At 35.5% G+C, this 16,474-nt stretch overlaps 2 protein-coding genes and 1 long non-coding RNA gene across 4 annotated transcripts; 1 reads left to right on the forward strand and 2 right to left on the reverse strand.

The window, feature by feature from the left end:
* Positions 1–1,092: 1,092 nt before the first annotated feature.
* On the reverse strand, positions 1,093–3,852 carry LOC111202294 (pheophorbide a oxygenase, chloroplastic). Its single transcript, XM_022694975.2, has 7 exons — positions 3,158–3,852; positions 2,572–2,807; positions 2,372–2,498; positions 2,142–2,278; positions 1,908–2,067; positions 1,557–1,841; positions 1,093–1,454 (listed from the first exon to the last, which is right to left on the reverse strand). Exons 1-7 carry the CDS (start codon positions 3,674–3,676, stop codon positions 1,200–1,202), a joined length of 1,719 nt encoding a protein of 572 aa, XP_022550696.1. The 5' UTR covers positions 3,677–3,852; the 3' UTR covers positions 1,093–1,199.
* A 4,208-nt stretch (positions 3,853–8,060) lies between these two features.
* On the reverse strand, positions 8,061–12,099 carry LOC111202293 (BTB/POZ domain-containing protein At3g44820). Its single transcript, XM_022694974.2, has 3 exons — positions 10,991–12,099; positions 10,606–10,675; positions 8,061–10,316 (listed from the first exon to the last, which is right to left on the reverse strand). Exons 1-3 carry the CDS (start codon positions 11,038–11,040, stop codon positions 8,490–8,492), a joined length of 1,947 nt encoding a protein of 648 aa, XP_022550695.1. The 5' UTR covers positions 11,041–12,099; the 3' UTR covers positions 8,061–8,489.
* A 1,379-nt stretch (positions 12,100–13,478) lies between these two features.
* LOC125580730 lies at positions 13,479–15,217 on the forward strand. 2 transcript variants are annotated; one of them, XR_007318479.1, is made up of 2 exons: positions 13,479–14,478; positions 14,588–15,217. It is a non-coding gene; the product is annotated as an uncharacterized LOC125580730 (long non-coding RNA). The 2 variants fall into 2 exon arrangements; XR_007318480.1 differs by having other exon boundaries at positions 14,599–15,217.
* Positions 15,218–16,474: the final 1,257 nt, after the last annotated feature.

The raw sequence follows: 16,474 nt of genomic DNA on the forward strand, positions 1-16,474 counted from the left end.
GTAGAAACTAAAGAAGATAAACTGATTCATGGAACTTAAAGAGTCAATCTATGTTTCTTAGATGAGTCATGAACCGATGATTAAAAATTGAAAGCCCTAAACTTCCATTAAAGAGAAGGCTTACAGACCAAAGAGGTCTATTGGGCATTTTTTTTTAACGAAGTCCATTTCAAAACGTGAGTTATAAAGTATTTATTAAATCATTAGATAAAAAAAAAAGTGTGGGTCCCACATAGAAAACTGAAGAAGCAAAGATTTCTGACCTTCATAAATATATATTAGTTTCGGCCATCAATGTACAAAGTATCCTTTAGTTTAGTGGTATAAATATTGGTGTTTATAACTCAATAATCCGGGTTCGAGCTACAAACTTGACACTTTTTCACACTTTTTAAAAGTGAGACCCACTTACATGCTAACGTGGCGGCTCAGGAATGAGGCAACTTTCTCATTATATTATAGATTTGACAGGTTTCGTAGAAGAGAAATGTAGATTACATTCATTACAAATAGGTTACCTTCATTTTTTTTTTTAAGTAAACGGACTTGAAACGGGCTTAATGATAAACTGGCTTCACATAAACGGGTTTGGTTTAAACGGGCTTTAAGTGGACATCTATTACACGGGATAGGACATAAACGGGTTTGGACGTAAACGGGTTCGGATAAGCCGTTTTAACATCCAGTTATGTTACAAAATATGATTTACCACTCTGATAGAATAGTAATTCATCATTGTCCTTTGCAGGTTATGTATGGTTTTTCTTGCTTTCACTTCCATACGATATGTTCTTCCTAATCTGATATGGGCAACGACATGTTTTTGTTAAACGCTCTTTGCTCTGTGGGAAGTTACTAAAGCGCGCGTGCATCAACAGATAAAACAGTGGCGGAGCATGGTGTTTTCTTCTTTTCGCATACAGTTCTTGTAATACTATCTAGAAACATATTTATTTATTTTGCTTGAAAACAAAAAAAAAAGCATATTTATTTATCAAAGCAAGGCCAATCAACTACTGACTATAGACAATTGAGAGAAAAAAAATTACTGACTAGACAATGATCTAGCTAAAGAATTACGCAGGGTGGCAGTAGTGATACCGTAAATTTGTATAATGATTATACATATCTATTCGATTTTACAAAGGTTTTTTTTGTAGCTGATGATTTTACAAAAGTTGTATGATGATTATACATATCTATTCGATTTCAGAATGCACGTAATCTCTGAACACGAAGTTCTTCTCTTTCTCATGTAAAGCATATGCAGAAGCAGCCGAGATTAGAGCTAAACCGGCCAGAACCAACCGAATCTGGACATCTGAAGGAACACCGGCCGTGGCGGCCAACAAAACCGTTGTTCCGACAAGGAACTTCTTGACGATCTGGAAACCGTTGTATGCTCCTTTGCAAGAGGAACACACTTGTGTATGCTGCTCAAATCTATCCAACATCTGTTTTTTTAAATGGTTCAATTACCACATTCAGACATGTCAGCTCTGACATATGTATATAATAATCAATGATGTCTAGAACGCATGGATTCAATGGCTTACCTCGCGCTTGGTTAAGACAGTGGAAGGGAGAGGTTGGTTAGCTGCAGTGGAGCCGAACCACTCAGGCTGACTCTTGCCATACCGTCTGAGCCAGTTTCTGAAAGCTAGAACGAAACGGTCTGCTTGTGTTGGAGTGAACGTGAGCTTCGTGTACTGTTTGTTCACATCGTAGTCTGGTGACTCCATTGATTTAGAGAGGAATACTTTCTCTTGTCCCTGAAGTACAATCATGTCTCCGTCGTAGACTAAGTTGGAAGTCCAGTGTTCGTACCATCTTGGTACAACCTAACAAGAAACAACATCAGAAGACTCGTGCAGACAAATGAGATTTGACATGGAACCAAGCTTTACCTGCCACCAAGCAGGTCCAGGTACAGAGAACTGGAAGAAGTTACGGGCGCTGCAAACAATGGAACGGGTCTTCCCTGGAGCCATTGGTATATTGAATGAGCAAATCCATATAACCCATTTTTGGTTACCGACAATCGGTAGCTTCGCATCTATCTCAATTCTGTACACAATCCCAATAAGTAAGGAAACTGTATGCTAATCACTTATGTGTTGTGTGTGAAACTCAAGACTCACTTGTTAAGAGAATAGCACGGAGCAACGAATTTTGCGGTTATCTTTGGACTGTCGTCATTGGCACCTTGGAAACCCCAAGGACCACTTGACTCCACCTTGAAGGGCAATGGTTTGGCTCTATCTCTTCTTCCTGTAACCTATTTACAACATAGCCTGTCCTGAGGATGGTTTCTTTAGAGAAAACGTAAACACATATGGGCGCTTTGAGAGAGAGAGAGAGAGAAACACACCTTGTGATGAGCAAAATCGATATGGGAAGGATCAGATACGTTTTCCATGAGAGTATCATATCCATAGAAAAGATCCCTTTGAATTGTCACCGTTGAAAACTCTGGTTTATCGAAGTCATCCGGCAACCTAAAAAAAAAGAGAGAGTTAAAGATCAGATCAATATTAAAGTTTCCGCACTATACTCGTTTGGGTTGTTTACCTAGGGGGTTCAATGGAATTGGCTCTGTCCCATCCATTTTCATCAGGCCACACAAAGAGAAGACCTTGAGACACCATTGTTGGGAACTTAATAGCGCAAGCTCTAGGAGATTTAACAGCGCGAGCTTCAGGACCTGAAGTAGCAGCCTGTGGAATCCTAGTGCAAGATCCACACCCGGCAAAAGACCATCCATGATATGAACACTGCAAGTGTCCGTTCTCATCCAACCTTCCTTCCTACAAAACCACAATGCATCAATCAACACATGTACTTCCATATATATATACATTACAAAGCTACTCAAATATCCAGAAACTGATTAAAGCTGTTACCACTAAACCATAAAGACTTTCTTTTGTTCATGTCAATAAATATATAACTGTTCTGATTCTGATGTTAATATTATATTCAAAAACATGCATGAAGCTGACTTGTTTTTTTTTTTTTTTTTTAGGCAACTGAAGCTGACTTGTTATATGAATACTTTACAACAATAAACAATCATCTCCAATAGTTTATTCATCTAATCCAAATCAATAGACCTAATTAAAATACTTGTCTTTCAAGAACCAGAGAGAGAGATTACAGAGAGAGGAGCGAGCCGGTGAGGACAGAGGTCATCAAAGGCGGCCCATTTCTGATCGTTCCGATCGAACCACAGGACGAGGTCTCGACCCAGGAGCTGAAACCGGGTTGGCGAATTCGGATCCAGATCTTCAACCAGAGAAACCGGATACCAGTGATCTCTCCACTTGAACTCAGACCCTTCTTCTTCCTTATCTCCGCCGTGCTCTTCTTCGATCCGACTCTCCTCCGCCGGATCTGAAGTGGGTACTGAGGGTGGCGCGGCCACGCGAAGAGGGCTGTCGAGAAGTTTCGGTCTTTGAGGAGAAATCGAGACTCTGGACGGGAATTTCGCGGAGTTGGGAGATAAGAAGGGAATCTTTATGGATTTAGATTTGGTGAGTGTCGCTGAAGCTGAAGAGACTAAAACAACTGACATTGCTTCTTTCGTAGGAATGATTTTTGCTGAAGATTCTGAAACCTGCGAGAAGAAGAAGGAAGAGGAAGAAGAGATTGCGTGCAAGTTTTTGCGTTTTTCCATTTGGTGTTCTTGTCTTTTAACGCCAAATTGTTTGAACAAATGTTTAACACGTGGCGGATTTTGGCACTTGGCATATATGAACGCTAATCAGAGATCTCAATGTTTTGTTTTTCCAACCAAATCTATGGATGGGCACCAAACGACCAAATCTATGGCTTCTGCTTGTTTTCAATTTCAACATTAGCATCTGGGATTCTGGGTTTTCGGACCAGTTAAGCATCCAACAGTTTCGGATAAATGTGTAACGATATGATTTGACAGTCTTTTTCTCCAAATTTAGTTCCCTTAATAACTTTTTCCCCAACCATATGATTTGCCAATTGTGTTCTGTAACCTAAGTCCCGCTGCACAATTCTTCCGTAGGATCAAGATTTCTTGATAGCATAACTGGTATACTAATCCTCAGCTGTAGCTCATGATTAGGTAGCCCCAATGTCTTTATACTATTAAAGAAACTCTGGTGAAAAAACGAAGTCATCTTTTGAATTCATAAGCACATCACTAAACACTTCTCCCATGTCTCAATCAATGTCAGCAATTGTGCACATCACTATACACTTCTCCACCTATATTAACATGAAAAATTGTTAAGGAAAGATAAAAAGTAAGTCAGAGTAAGAACAAATAAGTGTAAAACTTATTAAACCTGTCTTGATTCAAACATTTGAGGCACAGATTTTCTAGGTGTGTGAACAAAAAAAATCATCCTTTTTTTAAATTCCAATCACCAAAATAGAGGCTTTGAGTCCATAATTGCTAATGATATATCATCGTGTGATAACCTACATATATAGAATAAAAAGAAAACTAAAAATACTCATGGTCGATTAGTTTAAGGAAAACATTCCAACACAAACATGCCTGAAGTGAATTATTGACTAAAAGTTCATAATAAAATTTAAATAGACATAAAAACGTCCACCTCTGCCATATTCGAATTTAGGTGTGATATCTGACACATTATAGGCATTGGAGATGCTCCGATCTTCAGCCAAAAAAAATATATTCAAATATACAATTAGAAACACTACTAATATAAAATCCACCATCAATGAGAAACTGTCTACATCCGTAAATATTTAACTTTTCAAACTTTAATCTTTCTAAACCTCAAAACACAAATCGGTGAATGTTGACTACAAACCTGAATATCATCAGCAACATCTGTTGCAAATTGACCCCATAATACAGGTGGGAGACGTTCGTCCCTAATTCAAATAGAAGATGTTAGTCTTTTAAAAATAGTATTTGATGTTGTGGTTGAATATAAGTCGTGTTTAGTCTTCGATAGATACTCAGGTTGTGAAGTTCAATGGAAATCTTGTTGGTGTCTTTCCCATTGACTGAATCAACCTCAAGATGGGTCACTTTGATTATTTGTCCGATAACATTTAGAAAATTAAAATTCAACTTCTGGTTTATGAAGATGCAAGATATGCTAAAATTGCCCTTTTAACCAAAAAAAAAAAATATATGCTAAAATTCAACATCAAGATGGTATATGTCAATAGTCTTCCGTGACTAACTAGGCGACGAAGTTACTGATGTTGGATGCATTAGTCGTTACTACATAAGGCATGCGGAGTGGTGGGTTACCACGTGGATTCAAGATATGCTGAGATGGAAAAGGATAAACTGAGGGTTTATGTCTTGGCGTAATCGTTGAAGTAATTGATGAGGCAGTGTGTGTCAGAGAGTAAACCAGGAGGCATGCGGCATGCGGAGTGGTAGAGACCATGTGGACTCAAGATGCTGAGCTGGCGTGGGATAAACTTGAGGAGCAAGTTTATACTGTGGAGAAAAGACAAGAGATAAACTTGGGGAGCAAGTTTATGCCTTGAGGAATAAGTACATTTCAAGAAAAGGAAAGTGTATTTATTGATATGGAAGTTGTCCATATCCATATTCCTTGGAGGCTAGAATTTCAGGAACGTGAAGATCAGTATAAAAGAGTTATGGAGTCGTGTGTATTCCATAAGACACTGGCTATTATTATAGAGGAATGGTGAAAATCCCTTAAGGGTGTTCTTGGACCGTGCTGAAGCAGATGCTGAAGTACTGACGACAGAGAGACAAGTTTGAGTAGATTAAGGATCTTTCAGTAGCAGCTGTTAGGGTGTTAACAGGCTGTGTAAAACTGATAAGCAAGTTTTGTAATAGATTATTTAGGCGATTTCTAATAAAGCATAGTTGGTTGCTTGTATCCGATTATCTCTTGATTTATCTTCTGCATTACTCAATTATGGTGTCATCTTTGCACTAACAGTTTAGAATATGTAGCATATATACAAAATAGAATAGTGAGGAATGATACTAAACAACCAAGTAATCCCGGTTGAAAGTTCCATCTAGTATGGTTTTGCAATTGGCAAGTCACTGCTCTTGGTAAATCTTCACAGATTCTCACACAGGTTGTTGACAGGACGCTTATCTTGTAAATGTGATTCATAGTACGATATGATCCACTTGAATGGTTCATATAGAATTTTATGAAAAAAATTGACTTGCCTTCAGCCAGGAAAGAACCAAATTGGTTCACTAAATCATTTTTCACACTTGTATGAATTTTGTAACCTTGTTTAAGAATTGAGTCAACACATTCACGTTAGATCACATAGCATATAGAACTGAAGTTAGAAATAAATTTATGTTCGACCATGTTATCAATCATTACATTCCATATATATAGGCATTACAGTGAGATAAGTAAGACATTAAGGTTACTTACATTAGCATCGATGAGCACCATTTCAACGGTGAGACCACTGACCACCAAGTACTTCTTCTGAACATGTGTTTATTTAGAGTTTCTTTCTTTTTACATTAATTATATGTATATTCAAGAACCATGGTTTCCACATTTTTAATGTATTGGAATGTCTCTTTTAAAAACAAATACTACATAAACAACAATTACAAAATTTACAGAAGCAAACAAAAAATTCAATCTAAAATAGTTATTTTCAAATTATTTTTATTATGCATGTTGTTGATCTGTTTATAGCTCAAACTGTAAGATCTAATCAGTTAATGCGGGTTTTAGTTAAAATACTGAATATTGATGATAATTATGTGTTGAAGTGTTATTTAAACAAAAAAAAGTTTAATACATGTTTCAAAACTAACTAGATATAAAACATAAAGAAATTGCTCAAATTATAATATATGATCAGAAATAATTTTTATTATGAATGTTATTGATCTGCTTATAGCTCAAATTGTAATATCTAAACTACTTAACGTATCGATGAAAAATATATGTTGAAGCGTTATTAAAAAAAAAAGGTGAGTAATGTTATAAGTAGAGAAGATAGAAAGAGGAATTGGTGTGTCTTATTCATTGAGTAATAGATCCTTTATATAGGATTACAATAGCTTGGAGACAAAGTCTAACTTGGAGGTGGGAACATGTATATCTAGGACTTTCCATATGGACATCACCACAATATTCATAACACTTCCCCTTGATGTCCATTATACCAAAGTGCTTTCAAAACGCCGTAGATGTTGTCTCGTTAAAAACCTTATCAGGAAAATCCAATGGAAAAAACCATGATTAAGGGAAAAAAAGTACATCGCGTAATGACTTCCCCTCATGTGTACATACGTCGAGATCTTTGAGATGACGTAGTCTGATAAGATGAACTAACTTCTTGAAAGTAGCAATGGTTAGCGGCTTGGTGAATAAGTCAGCGAAATTGTCACTTGAACGAACTTGTAGGACGGACATCGACATTCTTCTGCAGTGTCTGAGTCTTGATATGATTTGATATTTTTCTTTGATTCTCTTGACTTCAAAGACTTTAGATATGTGATAGACTTTCAACTTTGAAATTATAATAATTCTTTTGGGTGTCTATCATTTGTGCGTTCTTTGTTTAATGTTTAGAGTTTTTACTCAGGGTTAGGGTTTCGTATTGATAACATGTTATAAGTAAAGAAGATAGAAAGAGGAATTGGTGTATCTTATTCAATGAGTAATAAATCTTTTATATAGGATTACAATACCTTGGAGACCAAGTCTAACTTGGAGTGGCGAACAAGTATATTTAAGACTTTCCATATGAATATCACCACAGTTAGCATATTTTAAAAATAAATTGATTATATAAAACAGACAGCTTTGTTCGAGATTCCTAAGAATCGAGTTGTTAGTTGGGGTCTATATAGTATAACAAAAGGTTGGAGGTAAATTAGAGAGTAATTAGAGATTTATTCTGAACGTTTAACATATACTAGGGTTTAATCCTCGTTACAGAAACATTTTGATAATTTGTTTCAATAAACAAAATATTTTGTCGAACTTTTAAAATAATATTCCACTTCATACAGTTTTTGGGTAGCGTAATTCGTTTATGAACGATTTAAATGCATCTGAACAGTATAAAAGAATCTATATTTATTGACAGAACAGCAACATGCTTGCAGATGATAAGATGACTAAGAAAGCGTTACACACAGGTAGACACAATAACACATCTACAAAGATTCCACAGAATCATATCAAACCAGACAAGAATTATACCCTCTTTTCTCTATAGATTATTTACTTTTACCGTATACCCATTTTCCCAAACACCACAAAGATCACAAAGGCATGACTTGTCCGAAACCTTTGATGGTAAGAGTCTTCAAAACTTTTACCTTCAGAGAAAACCGCGGCAAATACTCTTAACCGAAGAGTAATCGAGTTTGCTGAACAAAAAGAGAGCCAGTTCCAAATGACCAGCTGCTGCTCCTCTTGAAACAATGCAACCCCCTTCTCTGTTGGTTTTTCCCGAGAAAATAGAGAAGACGAGCTTCGGAGAGAGATTTATCGGAAGAATGAGAAGCTTTTACGGTGTTTGGAATGGCGGGAAGACCGAGGCAGTGCGTGTTCAGCAGCAGCAGCAGATCTTGGAGTGCTGGACACAGATCCCTGGGCTGTATCATTATTCTTGGCATCAGAGGCTCGTGGAAGAAGAAACTTGCAGCCCATCTTGACCAGCCGAGGCGAGCTCACTGAGCTAGAGGACTTGCTCACTCTCTTCTTCATTTCCCGCTTCATATTCTGAAACTCCTCTTCCAGTTCTCCAACCCTTGACCTCATTTTCTGCATATCAACTTTTAAAACCTGGTTTTGGCGCACAACCGTCACCCACCCATCCCTCTCAACTATCTCTTGTCCTGGAACGGTCATTGCATGAGCCGTTCCGGTGTTCGCGACATTGGTACCCCCTGCAAGTGCGGTTCTGAGATGCATTTGTTCGAAGAATAGGACTTGAAGAACAACTCTGAGCGGTAACCTGTCGTTATGGGAAGCATGAGCGCAAGCGTCTATTGAGAGTCTTTGGTAGTCCATCATGTTGCAGAGTTGTTCCTTGTCTTTATCTGATAGCCATGGATGCTCCTTGAAATAGATATCAAAGGCTCTGTATAGTCCATCGTACAAGGGTCTTGAACCTTCTGGAAGAGCTGCCGCAAGAGACCGCATCTTATCAGGTTTCAGATTCACATCAGAAGCAACCTCTGCCATGTAGCTATCGACCAGCTTAGCCGCTTTCCTCAAAGAGGAAGGAGACATCCCTGGATCCAACGATGGAGGCGAGAAGTCAGATAGCTCTGAGGATGACGATGATGATACAAAGTGGCGGATCATTCGTTCTACACAATCTACATTGTACAAAGTATCTGAATCGGAATAGTTAAGTATCAGAAGATTCTCGAGCGTTGCGAGCTCCAACTGCATCCCTATCCTTCTCTCTAACTGCTTCACGCAGCTCCCATCAACTCCCAAAATGAAAGCAACACGGAGAAGACATAGCAAGAACTTGCAGAATGATCTTCCTCTCTTTTCAGGGAGAAGACTCAGAATGGTTTCAAGCAAAGCAATCTGATCAACAGGAGACATAGAGGAAGAAGACGAAGAAGCTGCTGCCAAACTAAAACTCACAACACTTGTTCTGCTTTTGTTGTTGTTGCTGCCACTTGTTCTGCTCTGCCACCGTCCCAAACCAGGCAAGTACTTTCTCGCATAATACACCATAGCACCCACTAAGCTTTCCGCGCGTATACCTTTGGTTTCCATCGTCTTGATGAGCCTTCTGAACAAATCTACGCTTAGATAAGAGACATCTTCGTACCACCAATCCGAACCAGAGCTTCTCATTCGCGCTCCTGTGTTTATTCCGTTCCATAGAATGCTTCCACCAGGACTCTGCAACGTACCATACATCATCATAGGCCATCCGAACAGACTAGGGTCAGTACACACCATCGTTGAAACAGCGTTCATGAGTTTAGGTATTGTCTGAAGCTTGTCAGCAGATTTCAACACATGGCTGGAGCTTTGTAAGGCCAGGATACAGTCTTTCCAATTGCGAAGCACGTGCTTGTGCAAAAATGTTTCCACTTGGGATATCAAGTTATCTTCCCCGTACTCACTTGTCATGTCGAGGTACTCAGCTGCGCAGTGTGTGGAAACTATGTTCTTCGAGGTGAAATCTACCCGAGCCCCGTAACAGAATCTTGCAGCCGTCAGGAAAGTTTCTGACCCACCTGGGAAATCTTCGAGAACTGTTGTCCAGAGAGATTTCTTATCGTTACTTTTAGAATCTTCATACATCCGTGCTAGCTTTCCACATTTTGACACTAGAGGAAACTGCAAATAAACCCCCTTGTAGTTCTGTAAGAGGGTCGCTACCAACACTCATAGATACTCATTCAAGTACATGCACAGAACTAGTTAATGAATCTATGTAGCTTAACATCTAACAGTTCCGGAATACTTAAAACCACTAGCTAGAGGGTAATCTCCATGGTTCATCTTAGAGATTCACACAAATTCTAACCGTCAAACACATACTTTACCTAAAAAGATAAAAAGGCAATGGATACCAAACTCAGGAAGAAAGCAAAGCATCATGATGAGTAATAAAAAAGCTATATACCTTATGAAGATGGAACTTCACATCATCCACAACAACAGTTATGTCACTTGGAAGACCTGTTCTGCAAAACCTGCACGAATTTAAAATTCAGCTCTTTGTAACAAAACTTATAAGGGAAATTCCATCTGGAGAAGATCTTTTTGTAAGAGCTATTCAATTTTCCAGGTCAGTATCCGAAACAAAAAAAAAACATCAAAAAGCCAAATGATTTCTGAATCCTTCTCTCACTGAACATCTTTAAAATGAGAATTGAGAAAAAAGCTGCAAACTTTAAGGTCTCCGAGCTACCAAGACCATAGAATTGGGCAACTGAATCAATTCAAGACAGAACAACAAATACACATACATGCAGATAAAGAAGAAAGAAAGACAAAGAGTGATTTACCAATCATTTCCTTCTCTGTGAAACTCAGAGACTTTGGCTGCAGGTGACATGCCTCTGAGGGAGATGACCCAACTTCCAGCTCAGAAATATGATCAAAATTGACAAATTTCACATCTCACATAGAAATTCAAAAGAAAATTAAAACAAAAAAAAAAGCCAGAAGTTTCTCAACGGAGAATTAATAAACTGAAGAGAAAATGATCACCACTAAAACTCCATCAAAGAAATAATTGTTATTCAAATCAAAAGTCACATAGAGAGAGAGACGTCAAGAAGGGGGCATTTTGCGGGCAATGGTGTATGTGTGGCCCTTTACAGCTAAAATCAACCCAAGACCGAAGAACATCCAAAAACGATTTAAAGTATAAAATTAAAATATAATAAATACTTTCTTTTTTTTCACCAAAATTGAAAACAAACAATTTCTCTCGAGTTTGGTCGAAGCTGCTGGCCTCTTTCCACTTCACTCGTCTTCACCAACCAACCCAAGAGAGTAAATGAAAGCAAGGCAATAAAGAATAGATTTTTTAGAGTAAAATCAGGGAAAGTAGATGATATATCAGTTTTATAGATCCCAAGACGAAAATGTTTTTCTTTTCACTTTTACGTTATGTATATTTTTCAGCAGAAATTAAAATAGAAAAGAAAACATATAGGAGGGAATTAAGGAGACAAAGAGACAAAAGCAACTGTGTGTATGAGTTTCGACATTTTTAAAGGGATAGTCAACATTGACTTTAGAGATGTAAGAGGGTAAAGGTCCAGGTAGAAGCATCACGTACCCAAGGTGGCTTTCGATATTTTCTGTTAGTGTTGGAGATAGATTACATCTCTTGGATAATACTCACTAAACAAACCGAATTCAGTCCAATTGAATTCAAGTCAGCCCAATCGAAGATGAAGTCGGCACAATTTCAAATCGATTTGATAGAGAAAAATAAAAAAGACTTGTATATAAGGAGTAAGCCACCGAGTAGGGACATTTACAAGCATACATATAACTCGGCACAAGAGTTGAGTTTATAGTATATTCTCCTTGTTCTTACTGATTTGATCTAATTATCATAAAATCTTATTATTATCTTGTAATTGTATCTCAGATTAATGATCATCAATAAACAACTTTCAAATAACCTACCATCAAATTCAAGCATACTTCAAATACGTGTTGAATCTATATTATTAAAAGAGAAGTACCCATTTGAAAATGTTCTTACTTCATTAATTAAACTCTTTTTTTTTCTTGTCTTTTTCAATTACATTTATGAAATATCATAAAACGAATAAAACTGCCTAATTTATTACTTGTCTTTTCAGTTACATTAATGAAATATGCTTAAATGAATTTAAACTTCATATTGTATGGTTTGTCTTTTTCAGTTACCTTAATGAAATATCCTTAAATAAATTTGGACATAATGTCATTTAATCAACCAAAAAAACTCATGAGTTATCCTTACGTGCATAATTTTAATAATGGAGATTTTTAAAAACGTGCATCATTAAAATGTTACCTAAAACATGCAACACTAATATATAACATGCATCAATAAAACTAGAATTTGACTCACACAATTGTACGAATATTATTTTCAGTTGATTAAATTTAAAAATAATTATTTATTCAAAAAATATTTAAGAACGGCTATGTTTTTAAAAATTATATGATATTATTTGCTCATAACTCATTTGTCATTTGCTAAATTGTTTGAAAGAATATTTTACCATAATATAACTCAGTTGTCATTTGCTAAATTTATGGTTTTTATTTATATTTTTATTATTTAATTATAATATTTTCATTTTATATTCGAAAGATAAATGAATTTTCTTTCAAAAAATATTTTTGAAATTTGTATTTTTTTTAAAAAATAATCAATTTAAATTGTTATTATCATTGAATATAATTATTTTTGACATAATTTAAGTTTTCGTTTACATCAAAACTTATCATATTTTAGGATAATTTTAATTTAAAATGTAATTTTCTTATTTTTCAAACAAATTCTAAAAATATTTTTTAAATTTTTTTTTGTAATTTTAAAAAATATTGAGTTGCATTTCAAATAAAAAGGTAAATATATTAAAAATATTCTAATTAAAATATGTTAAATTTAATATAGTTTTAAAGAAATTGTCAAAATAAAAAAAATTACAAATAAAAAAAAATCATGATTTTTGTTAACTGTTTGGATCATTATTTATATGATATCGCACACGAAACAAAATTTCTGTTTTTACAATTATCTAATTAACTCTATATACTCATTTTTTATATTTTTTTATATGATATCACACATTCGTAAAAAAATAGATAGTTTAAGATGCAAAAACAATATTTACTTAGTGAATATAATATGAACGAATATTACAAATACATCATTTAATAAAATAAATAATTAAAAACTGAAAATTCATATCCGCGCCGGTCAGGGTCTAGTTCAGATTAAAAGAATTGCACTGTCTGTGAGGAATTAGAAAGCAACGCTAAAAAAATCAATCATTATGGTTGCAGACGATCAAACCGACACATGGAGAAACCTGTCATAGATAGATATCGCCAACATGATAGAGATGATAAAGAACATAATTGATCGTCTTACTCTACAAAATGAGGCTAATAAAATTTTGCTGACGAGGAGAAAGATTTTGAATACTGTCAGTTGTTCGTGGAGAGCCTCAACGGACCAGCTCTAAACCTGGTTCTCCAGATTGACTAAAGATTCCATCATTTACTTCCATTACCTATTTCAAAGTGGAGAGCCTCAACGGACCAGCTCTAAACCTGGTTTATCTGGCATGGAGCCTCGGCCACTGATTTATGGAAGATGTATTAAGGCCCTTAAGAAGGACTTATGGAGTTCATGGAGAAATTCAAGAAAGTGGTCTCCAGAGTGTACGTTCTAAGCGACACAACAGTTGAAACTATGCCACAACAAGGGAAGTGGATAAAGATAGCACGTGAAGATAGTGTTTTACGTAAATGCTATAGTTCTTATAACACCCAGTTTAAGATAGCATTTCAAAATGAAAATGCTATCTTTGTTTTTTCGGATTCTAAAACTTTGTTTTAGATAGCATGTGTATCGTTAAAACGATGTGTTTAATCTAGGCGGAAAAATTATTTCATTTCCGAGGAAAGACTTAGCAAAAATTATTTCACTCTCCCAAACTCTCGAAATTCACAGCCAATTTTTCTCTCAATTGTTTCATATCTATTTCTTCTTCTCTCAATACCAAACCCTAATCCCTTTTACTTTTTCTCAATATTTTTCTTCTCAATCCTTAGATAAAAAAAGACGGATGAGAAATCAACGCCGAGAAGCTTGGCCTTAGTCGGCTCCAATTCCGAATCTCTCCTCTCTCTCACACAACTATGGTGGCTCACTTCTTCGACTCTCCACTTTGAAATCTCTCCTCTCTTGTATATCTCCTCCAATTAAACATCTACATATGCTCTTGTCTCTGTATCTTCTCCTAGTGCTCATGTAATCTCTCTCGCTCCCTTAAAGCATGATTATTCATAAGTGTTATTGATTTTATGGTCTCTCCAGTGATTTTCCTTATTCGTTGATTCTCTTATGAATTTCCTGATAGCGTCTCTTCAGTTCTCTCTGGCTATCGATCTCCTCAAACAAAAGACGAAGCTTGTTTGAATCTCTGCTTTGTAGATAGTTTCTTGTGTTCTTATGCGAGTGTTTCATTTGGCAAGCATTGATTACATTGAAGATCTTGTGACCTACAATGCTGCTGACCACAACGTTGAACAAGTTCGTCTCTTTCTATCTCTTGTCTTCACTACAATGTCTATGCAAAAGAAATCTTGTTACCACAATGTGTAGCGATGGAAGGAAGGTTGATTAGTACTTGTATGAAGCTTTCAACTTTGAGAGTTTTAATTGTTCAAACTTTGAGATGCAAGCATAATGTGTTGTAGCAAACGATGCTACTTGTAGCTAGTTTTTTGTGTTCTTACTTGTACCTTTTGAATTTTGGCAAGCGTTGATTACATTGAAGAAGGGCTTGCAGGTTTTGATCTGGATATCGAGCAGTGGTGAAAAGCGACTTAAGTTAGCTTCTGTATCTAAAATTGTACCTAGACAAAGAACTGTAAGAAGACATTCTTCATTTTCTTGTGAAAGTGTTCTTTTTGGATCTTGTTCTGAAGCATCTGGTTTAAATACTGTATCTTTCAAAGCTGTCTTCTATGTCGTTAAGTTGCATCCATCCTTTTGTTTTTTCTGTTTTTTTAATTTTGCAGGCCTTGCAAAACTCTCAGTTACATGTTAGATCTCGATTTAGAGTTTATTTTGTGTAGCTGCTATCACTACAAGAAAACATGTATTTTGCGACTGATTTTACCGACTGATGTTGCAGTCGCTATATTTAGCGACTGATTATCGACTAATTAGCGACTAATTTACGACCCATAACTTTTAGTAGCGAAACAGTCGCTAAATAACGACTAAGAAAAACAGTCGCTCTTTAGTCGTAAATTAGCGACTAAAATGTGACTAATATGTAGTCGGTAAGTAGCAGTCGGTAATCAGTCGCTAATTTAACTACTGATTACCAACTATATTATTTTAGGGCTTAACAGTCACCTTTCGGTCGCTAAATTAGCGACTGCTTTCCTACTGAATATATCCTTCGAAAATCAGTCGAATCAGTAGGAAAACAGTCAGTAAATATTATCCTAAACCTAAATCTGATACCCTAAACCCTAAACATGCTTTAAACCCTAAACTTTCAATATAAACCTTAAAAATTTTCACAAAATTTTAACACTAAATCTTGACTTTAAACTTAAAACTAATCTTTTTTAATAATTAATCTCAAATATTAAAACAATAACTCAAATACTATACACCAATTCCTATACTCCAAATCACAAATCTAAATACCAAATCTAAAATTTCAAATTTCAATACAAATCTAATCTTTTAATATTGTTATTTCTACACTTAGCCTTAATTACAAACCTTATATCATAAATACTAAAATTTAAATGTAAGTTTCAAACAAAATGTTTTCAAGTTTTAGCTAAGAACTAAACTATAACTCTTATAAAGATTCTAGCCTTGAAATTTACCTTTTCAAACTTTAAATCTAAGTTTTAAACCTAGACACATACCATTAATCTAAACTTCAATCCTAAAACCAATATAGATTTATAATATATACATATGAACTTTAAGTTTATAAAGTTTATAAAACTACTTATTTCAAATCTTAATCGTAAAATTTAAACTTTATAACAAATTATATCCCCTAGGCTTCTAAACTCTATATACACCGAATCCTTCCCTTTATATTTCTCCTTGCAAAAGTCAAATAAAAATATTAAACTAATTTGCTCTAAAATGTAAATTTAGTGAATTAATTAAAGTAATACTATACCGTACAATAATAAAAGTGAAGTCTTTTCATTGGCCAGTTCTGAGACACACGGATTGACATATCTACCGTTGATATGTTATATTC

This window comes from Brassica napus, chromosome C1 (genome assembly GCF_020379485.1).
Source record: "Brassica napus cultivar Da-Ae chromosome C1, Da-Ae, whole genome shotgun sequence".
In the NCBI taxonomy this organism is placed as follows: domain Eukaryota; kingdom Viridiplantae; phylum Streptophyta; class Magnoliopsida; order Brassicales; family Brassicaceae; genus Brassica; species Brassica napus.